This window comes from Rhopalosiphum padi, chromosome 4 (genome assembly GCF_020882245.1).
Source record: "Rhopalosiphum padi isolate XX-2018 chromosome 4, ASM2088224v1, whole genome shotgun sequence".
NCBI lineage: Eukaryota > Metazoa > Arthropoda > Insecta > Hemiptera > Aphididae > Rhopalosiphum > Rhopalosiphum padi.
This window is the reverse complement of record NC_083600.1, coordinates 1,559,006-1,569,583: the sequence shown is the minus strand read 5'-3', so window position 1 is coordinate 1,569,583 and position 10,578 is coordinate 1,559,006. Positions and strand designations below refer to the sequence as shown.

At 27.3% G+C, this 10,578-nt stretch overlaps 1 protein-coding gene across 1 annotated transcript; it reads right to left on the bottom strand.

The window, feature by feature from the left end:
- Window positions 1–777: 777 nt before the first annotated feature.
- LOC132930918 (inositol polyphosphate 5-phosphatase E) lies at window positions 778–10,167 on the bottom strand. Its single transcript, XM_060997038.1, has 8 exons — window positions 8,104–10,167; window positions 7,897–8,014; window positions 7,618–7,840; window positions 7,330–7,548; window positions 7,098–7,262; window positions 5,784–5,951; window positions 4,232–4,355; window positions 778–1,426 (listed from the first exon to the last, which is right to left on the bottom strand). The coding sequence occupies exons 1-8, from the start codon at window positions 8,739–8,741 to the stop codon at window positions 1,312–1,314; spliced, it is 1,770 nt and encodes a 589-aa protein (XP_060853021.1). The 5' UTR covers window positions 8,742–10,167; the 3' UTR covers window positions 778–1,311.
- Window positions 10,168–10,578: the final 411 nt, after the last annotated feature.

Here is a 10,578-nt window from a genome sequence, read left to right as displayed (position 1 = left end):
TAATAAGATTACATTAATAAAATCTCTTTATGTCATAGTGACATACTCTTAAGACAGTAACTTATACCACAGATAATAATAAAAAAGAGAAAAAAAACAATTAGGAAAAAGAAATATTATTTTTATATTATTCAGTATGATAAATTTAAAATTTAAAATACACATAGCATGAACAAAATTCAGAATTTAAAATATAATAAATAATGACTAAATAATATATAGCATTTAGATTAAAACTTGCTATATTTTCTTTAGAGTATGATTTATTGATAAATTATAATAAATATGTTTAGTTATTGAGGATTTCAAAATAGCAAAAACCTATATTAAAAAAAAAAAATAGGTACAAAAAAAAAGGTATAAAATGAATGAGAAATGTTAAGTACATAAAATATTAAAACATTCATCATAAAAGTCTGAAATCTATACCTGTCGATATAATATAATCACAAAATTAATAAATAAATCTAATAAACAAAATAACTAAAATTATAATTATTTATACTAATTTGCATAACACTGGAGCTATTTCATAAAATATCACAGTAATTATAATTTTGTCTACTTTTACATAGATAATAATAGTCAAAATATCTGCGAATTTAATTTATATTTTTAATGAATATGGTTAATAAACCATAAACCACTAATATATAAAACAATACAATTAATTGTCAATGAAAAAAGTATATAATAATTAATACTTTATAGTAATTATTTATATCCCTTTAGTAGATTTATTTTCTTTATCTTGGTAGTATCAGAATTAAAAAAAAATACTGAATTGATTGTGTTGGTATAATAATAAAAATTTAAATAAAAAAACCATAAATTTTAACAGTATAAATTGTGGTTTAACAAAAATTACATTAAGATTTAAGACTAGGTGTAGTAAAATAAATAGGTAAAAATTAAAATAATAGCAAGAAAAGGATTATAATAAGTGGTAAGTGGCATAAAAATTGCACTTAAAATTACAATTTATTTTGACTAGACAAAATTACTTTGGTAAGGTTAAAATATCTATAAAACTTCAAAAAAATTAATTAAAAAACAATATTAAAATGAAAGCACCATAGACAGTCAAGCAAATTTAATATAGCTGTTTGTTTTATCTTTTACATGCAGTCTTTTAGTGCGTTATTTATATGTCATTTAACTCCTTAATATTTAACCATTTTTGATTAAAATAAATGATTAGTTATTTGATCCCCCTTTAGATAACATTCTACAAACTAATATATAGTACCCTTTTAAGAAGATTTTATCACTTTTTGCCAATTTTTAGGCTTAACAGTTTTTTTTTTTTTGTTATTGTACATTACAAACAGCAGAGGTTCCAACACGTTTGTCCATACTTGCTGCTCGTCTTTTGATTGCTTCCAAGTATACTTCACGATTAAATTGTCCAGCAGCCAAAGGCATACTAAAATATATTCATATATAATTATACAAAAACATAATATATTTTTAAAGATGTTTGAACAAAACAAACAAAAATTACTCAATTTAATGGTAGATAAAAAAATAGATATTGCTCTTATATCAAAAACCTACAACACTACAACAACAAACAATATTTTTCCAGGCTACAATATGTATAGCAGGGGTCACCAACTAATTTCTATGGAACCATTTTGAAACTTACCATACTGGTTACGGTCCCACTTTTAATAATTTACACATGTTAATAAATACAAAAAAAATTTTTTTTAAATTAGTATTTATATTGATTTATTTATGCATTTGTTCAATACAGATTAATTTAATTTTTTTGTTGTAATATTAATTTTATTTGATACATAGCTAGTTGGTGACCCCTGATGTATAGAATAGACTACCTCGACTGAACCGGCCCACGCAGCTTTTGCCATTCTTATTTCATCACAAATTAAATATAATCTTCTCCCAAGCTTACGACTCCCTACTATTCCAGTAAGAAACATATCGATTACACCACTTAATCACATACCCACAACAATATCTACAGTGTATTGCCTTCATTGGCCAGTAATTTCTCACTACCAAACCAATCTTTTTCTATGATCACTTGGCTATACATTTATTCATCTCACCAAAACCGTTATCCTGACATCTTAGACTTCTTCCTTTCGTGAATTTCTAAACATAAATTTTAGTATATTATACAATACAAACGATATCACCTCAGACCACAATCTAGTTTAACATAAATGACCAACTCACTTTCAACCATATCCTACCTTCATTAACAAAATTGAATCCATATAAATACACTATTTACTAAACAATACAAAATCCATTTTCACTGGTAAAGATCCGGTTTTTTATCTGACAAATAAAACATTAAATCACATGGCTAGTGCAATAAAAAAAATTAATATGAACCCATAAACCTAACTATTTCAAGTCAAAATATCAAGCCTTGAGTATATAGGACAGATCCTTAAGGAAACCTAATAAAAACTAAATCAAAATTAATTCATTCATATCCTCATAAAAATAGAAGACAGCTAATAAGTTATATTTAATGAGGGATAATCAAATATTTTTACTCTACATTCTAATATTCATCCTAAATTAAGCAATATCAACAAAATTGTTCATTTTTTAGGTAGCCTGTTATCTATGTCATTTCCCGTGAAACATACATCACTTGGCGAAATATAAAAACTGAAGGATAAAAAATCACTGGTTACACCTCAATTATAAATAAAAAACTAAAATTTCTCCCTAAAAAATCCACAATGCTTCTTTACCTACGTATACAATTCAATACTAAGATTGTCTTATTTCCTATAAATTTGAAAGTTATCAACAATAATTCTCATATATAAACCAAAACCTCTTCATATCGGCCTATCAGTCTATTACCAATGCTAGTCAAATTATTCAAAAGAATTTTGCTTCACAGAATCAGATCAGTTACTTCCAAACCCCCCAAAAATTCATGATATGCAATTTGGCTTTAGATTCAAACATTCTATCGCCCAATAAATTCATAGGATTAATGACAAAATATCTTCCTTGTTTGAAGAAAAAAAAGTTGTCCTGCCATTATTTTTTATGTATCTTGAGCTTACGATCAAGGTCTACTTTAAAAAATAAAAAAAATTCTCCAATCACTACTTTATTTATTAATTAAATCATACATCTTAAATCGTACATTTGTTAACATTCTCTGCGTATTTTAAAATTCAAACTGAGGTCCCCCAAGGAAGCGATCTGTCTCCAGATCTTTAAAACATATTTACTGTAGACATACCAAATGCTGATAATATTCTATATAGTCGCCACATGTGCAGATGACAATAAGTGAAAATAGTGATAACTATGTAGCATCCTACAATCATCAATCTCATCTTATAAAAATAAAAAATGGACATCCGATTGGAAAATCAAAATTAATATTGAAGTCTTTTCATGTTTCTTTCACCTTAAAAAGAAAAATTTCACCCATCCTTCATTTTAGAGAATAGAAATTCCAATTGAAACCCAAATTAAATAATTGGACCTCATTTTAGACAAATGTTTTACCTGAGAGTAATATTTAAAATAACAAAGAAAAAACTTAAAAGTAGACTACATATCATACGTCTTATTCTTAAATCAAATCTTTCCCTTAACAATAAAATAATTATTAAAATTAATGTTAAAATGCATTTGGACTTACAGAATATAACCTATGGGTTGGGGGGTCGTGCTAAAGCGTCCCAAATAGAAACAATTCAAGCATTCTAATCAATTATTCTCTGTTTACTAACTTCTGCATCTTGTTATGTTTCTAACAATTCACTCCACAATGACTAACATTAAAAAAGGAATTCATTAAACCAACCATAATACTTTATAAGGGTTTTGTCACTGGACAGCCCTCCACCTCATACTATATCTTCTTCTTCTTCCTCTGGCATTTAGTACTATCGAAGAGTTTTGGCCACCATCACAATACCTCCATTTTTTACGGTCCTGAACTTTTTCCCTCCACTCCTGTACTTCCAATCTTTCAAGGTCTTCCTCCACAACATCCAGTCACCTTTTCTTGGGTCTCCCTCAAGGTCTCTTTCCTATTGGTTTCCAATTTAGGATTGTTCTACTTTCTTAGTTTCTTGTTTTACTTGATACCATCATACTATATAGCCATGTAAATATTCTCCACATCATATATAATAGGTTATCCTATTTGCTTATTTACATATGTTATAGATTGTAAATTTTCTGTTTTGATAAAAAAAGATGTTTTAATTCTTACGTATCAATACCCGGCCGAATCGAACACTTGTAAAGACCCCAAACTGGTTTATGATCAGACGTACATACTGATGGAACTGAACAGTAAGTTAAACATTCAATACTAGATGAAGTACAAGTGGATCCTGAAAAAATACATTTTTATATGATACAATAAGAAATTAACAATATTGATACAAAATATTTAGAAAAATATAAAAATTAATTATTATTATTATAATTATAGTCTATTAGTTATTACCTAGTAAAATACTAAATATAATTTAGTTTTTTTGTTGTTTAATTGTAGTTTTTATAAAAATGTTTATTTAAATAATACAGGGTGATTCATTTATCATAAAACACTCATTATTTCAAAAAGTATTCACAATTTTGAAAACATTTTTTTACATAGTTTCAGGTTGTTAAAAAAATGTTTTTATTAAAAAATTATATTTTTAAATATTTTTTATCCTTATATTTTTTTAAGTAGTGGACAAACATTTTGCGGGGTAACTTTGCACCATTCCACTCCGCTTGTCTAAACTTTAAATACGTATAACTCATAAACTACTGCCCAAAATTCGATTTTTATGTATCAAAATACTTAAAAAAATTATTCTGCTTTGGAACATGAAATTAAAACTATATTGTCATTCAAAAAAGTAAAAATAAAAAAAATATTTAAAAATATAATTTTTTAATAAAAACGTTGTTTTTAACAACTTGAAACTATGTAAAAAATGTTTTCAAAAACATGAATATTTGAAATAATGAGTGTTTTATGATAAATGAATCACCTTGTATATAATATATTTTTAAATGTAGTCAATTCTATTTTATAAAATAAATACATACGAATATACAGAATGTTAGGATAAAACTGGCGTAGTTTGTGCTTTTGAAATTCTTAATTATTGTCATTCGATCAAAGTAACTACTATCGGCAGTTAAAGTTAAAATTAATTTTAAATAACCATTAACCATAAACTCATAAACATTTTTATCTCATCGAAAAAAAACGAATAGTTTTGGTATAGTTTAATAATATTTAATAATTTAATATAATTTATAATTACTAATTCTAATAATTAACAGACCGGTTTTGTCCAGATAATTTAGGCGATGACGATGATAATATTGCCATTGCTATACTCACACGATAGTATTTAAATATTATTATTTTATTATCAGCACTACAACATTTTTTTTTTTTAAAAGAAAATGTATTTTTACTTTATATTTTTAAATTAAAATTTACTAAATTACAGACTTTTAACAACACAATATATTTCTGTTATCATATTATACTTATATGTTTTACATACAATACATTAGTTTAAATATTTATTTTAATTAATTATATAAAATATTTAAATTCATGTTTATTGTATATTTGTAATAATTGTCTGATTATCCAGACTCACCTCAGTACAAAGTAGTGCATATAATTAATACTCCACAGAAATGTAACTAAAAACATTATCAGGGCTAAAGCATTTGGGTATCACTAGTATTAATCCACTATTTCCCACCAGTAAATCTCTCATTGAATGAGACTTTATAATATTTACCTGTAGGACTTGGCAGAACCTGTTGTTTTCCACATTTATAAAGAATTCTATCTGTATATGAAGGTGTTCTTTGTTTAGCAGATGTATCAAACATTTCAGTTCCTGGATCATACTTATATGTTGGTGCAAACGTTAATGGGCCTTCTTGAAATCCACGAAATACCAAACCTATATTTAATAATGTTTTAACTTATATTTTACTTTTTTTTTAATTAAAGGGGTTATTTCAATGTTTGCTTTCTCATAATAGGGAAATAACAAAACCCAGTTCATGAAAAGACATGTTAAAAATATTAACACGTTGACTGCCACATGGCCGCCGGCGGTCATCTGTAGTTCTCAAATTTTATGCAGTTATGACTGCCGGCGCCCATAGTTCATCATTACTACCACGCCATATGACCGCCGGTGACCATAAATGCATTTGGTTTTATATTATTAACTTTTCTATGGCGCTACAATAATGCACTAAAATAAGGACCGTGGCGTAGCGGGAATTATTACAAATTTTTTGTTGATATAATACATTTTTTTTCTATTTTTTCAAATATTTGGGTATACAAATTTAGAATACATTGAAAAATATTCTTGGCGTAAAACAAATACCAATTGAATGACCGCCGGCGGCCATGTGGCAGTCAACGTGTTAAGAGTGATTAAAAAGCTTAATATTTATAATTAAAATTGTTTTCACATAATAGGTGACATATTATGTCATAGTTATATTTACTTTCAAATAATGTATGCCATATAGTGTAATAGTGGTATGGAGTTTTCTGTATAAACTGGTTTTTATTTATAATATTTTGCATACTTTATTTCTACTTTTATTAAAATTATTAGCAACAAGAATATAATTGAATGAATTAAATAAATTAGTAAAAGTAATTAAAAATATGAAATACTTTATTTTTGTATTTAATAACAATACATTATCATAGGCAGACCTAGGATACAAACTGTAGAAAAGCTAAGCCTCTTTTTAAATACTTAAGGAGAACCTCTTTGTGTAGCTATAGTAAAGATGGGAGAACAAAAATTAAGTTAAAACAATTCTCAAAGTTATAATTTTTTAATAAATTTATTAGATTGATTATTGATATTTGATATTCAAGTGATATTTTTAAGATTTTTTTATTTAGATTTAAATTGGGGAAAACTATAGATAACAGCTTCAACTTTGTTGGTACTTAAAATGCTTCTTTAGGTCTGTGATTATTATACTAACATTACTAACAATTAAAAGTTTAAAGTAAATTAAAATGATGTTAAAACTAGTTAAATAATATAAATTATGAGTTAATTAAAAATTACCGTTTGAAATACAGTCATTTAGTTGATCTGAAAGTGTTTGATGCATAGGAGAAGCTAAAGGAAATCTATGCTGTGTTACCCATTTCATTACTTCAGGTCGCGAATGGGCCAGTCTAAAGTTTAAATCTCCGCACCAAAATACATAATCAAAATTATTAGTAACATCTAAAAATATGAAAAAAGATTTATATTAATACGATTGGAAAATTAAGTTTAAACAATATTTATATACCTTTTGTTTTATGCTTAACAGGCAAAAGTTTTGGAAGTTCCAAAGATTTAATAATTCTACGCACATCTTGTAAACGTTCTTTAACTTTTTCTACATGTGCAGTAAGATGTGATGTTATAAATAAAATTGATGATCCAAATAAAGAAAATGATATAGCAACAGCACCTTTTGTTCGAAATGCAGTTCCCGGTCGAGTACTAAAACTTGATTCTTCAGGAACTAAATATAAATAAGACATTTAATATTCTTGAATCTCTTTAAAATATTAGAATAATTTACAATTCTTACCAGAACAAAACCAAATTAAATCTCTTCTAATATAAATAGCCAAGTGTAATGTGCCTAAGGAAGCAGAATGAAAAAGAATGTGTGATGGACCAATAGTTTCTTGAATATTTACTTCCCATTCAAACTTATCAGGATAACTTTCTTGGGTACCTATAGCAAGAATATCTGGCAGATGTGGAACCGTATCAGGCAGTAGTAGTTCATTTAGTTCAGGTGGAGGTGCCTAAAAAATTATTGTAATTAATTAAAAACATTAATTCTATTAATTATTTCATTTACTTGGCCATTCATGTTCCATGTTCCAACATAAATACGAACTTCTCGATTATGTAAGACACGTTCCAATTCCATTGCTCCTAGTAAAGAATTTCCTGCAATACGCCCATGCAAATAGTTTCTGAACAAAAATAAAATAAATACATATATATATATATATAAACAAATATAAATTTCAAATAAATTAAAATTTTAATTTATATGTTTTACCGTTCTTTAACATCAGATGTGGGAATAAGATGTAATACTTGTACTGCAAATAAAGCCTGTCTGGCTAAACTATCCATTGAGTTATTTTTAGTTTCAGTTTTTTTTAAATATTCAGATGCTGTTAAAGTAGTTGTAGATGATGGCCGAATTGGCTTTGAATCTGCTGTATTTATACTAGTGGTTTTTGGAATAATTATACTATCAGCAGATACATGTTGTGCATTGCTAAACATTTTCCGTAACCTCTCACATTTCTCCAAAGAAGGGGTTGATAGTTCATTTGATTCAGTTTCTTTATATTCTGGATTCACACCGTTTGTAGTTGAATGTAAGCCCAGACTCAAAGAACGTTTATGAGTAGTATTGGGTTCCACTGCACAAGAACATACATCAGGTTCATTCGAGTTTTCTCCATTTTGGAAATCAGACGGTGTCTTTGTTGTTTCGGTAATTGCACAACATAAAGAAACATTTGTGCTTCTATTGAGTGGATTAGAGACATTACGATATGGACCATCTAATTGATAAAATGATTGTTTTGATGTATCAATTTCGGGTGTCGATGGTTTTTTTTTCTTTAAGTGTAGTATACTTAACAAGCTCGATTTTTTTTTAGGTGAAATATTAGGTTTATTCATATTTATAACTCACAGTTCGGTCATAAAAGAAGACGAGATCAATTTAAGCCGTAAAGAAAAAAAAATACTTATTATATAGTGACTAGGAAAACATTGTAACGTAATCATAATTTAATCATCCTAACAGTATTACTAAAACTCAACTACGTCTAAATAGGTACTTATATCTATCTAATCGTTGTTCGTGCATAATTAAAAATTTGCTTATTTAGAGACAACATCGGCAAAGTTGATGGTTGTAGACGGTTGTCAACTTGTCGTTTTATGTTTTTTCTGATAAACTGATAAACTTTCTTGATGTAAGCTTGTAACCACGAACAGTGTAGCGGTAACGCTGTTACGTGATTGCAAGAGTAACCATAGAGTAATCTATGAGAGTAACTGCAAGTGCAAGTCTGCCAAGTCTAAAGTCTCAAGTTCTGTCTATCCCGACTGACGGTTAGAGCCTAGAAGCATGAGAATGTCTGAATGTGACTATGGGTATTGGCCATTGGGTACTGAGTAATGTGCTTAATCCATAGTCAATAGGGTATAATTTAGTATTTACTATTATTACTGAATAGCATAGGCGTAAATTGGGGAGAGCAAAGGGGGGCCTTGCTCCCCCTAGAATAACTTAGGAGTAATATAATATTAAAAAATATATTGATATATAGTTATGTATTTGCCGCACTAATAAATTTTCAAGTTAGGCTCATGTTAAATAGTAATTATTGCTTTAAGTATTACTTTACTGAATAGTGCGAAAATTTTAACAATTTAGTAATTACTAATTACCTTTATGTATTATTTACTTCTGCTGTCTGCTCTGAATCGTTGTAAGATAATATAGCTAAACCTCCTGCATCAGTGATCCCTAACATTTCGTGTAATGTATGATTCCGTGGTCAATCACAATTGCAGTTTTAAAACTGTTCGCCGACACATTGTTGTATGTGACAAGAGTAGGAAAATGTATAATAATAACCAGATAGAATAAGGATTGATTGTGGGAGACATTTCGTTTCTTTTTTATTGTCTTACATTTTAAACAACTTATACATAGAAAGCAATGATTTATAAGATATTATACAACACTACAATAAAATATCTTACCACTACAAAATAAATCAGTCTTATTCCGTGAAACTTGTTCAAAACACAACTATGAATAATAAAGTTGAGAGTACTGTTTTAATGTTTTTTAGATGGGTAGACCTACCATTCTTAGCTGTACGTTTTAAATACCATATTCCTCGTCCCTCAATGGAATACCCAATATTTTTTTTCTGAAAGATAACTAAATAGAAACTAGATTCTGCAATTTACAACACAATAATTTTTTTTTTTTAATATTTACTAGGTCAAAATAATTTAACCAGTAAATTTTCAGTAAGTAATTAGCAAATACTTAACATCTTAATAATATATAAATAGAGAAACTAAACTAGTTTACTATTTTTTAAATTAAATAGTGGTATTCCTAGATTTATTCTTTTTAATGTTCTTTATATAACTTCTATAGTAGTAATTAGGAATTAAAGTTATACAGAAAATCTATTATATTAAATATTTTGTTGAATATGAATATGTATAGTTATGTATAGGTAAAGACAATTAAATGTGGATGTGATAATAAAGCCAATGAATCAGACCCACGTTAGTCTTATTGTTAATTTTTTTTTGTATACTAGATTGAGAATAAGTTTTAATTTTATACAGGCTCGGATTAAACGCTTGTTAAAATATCTAGCTAAATTAACTGGGCTAGTAAAATTATTGTGTTCGATAAGTTTCTGAGTCCTAATCCGGCCCTGGTTTTAGAACTTGTAAGGTAGATAAAGAACATTTCACATGA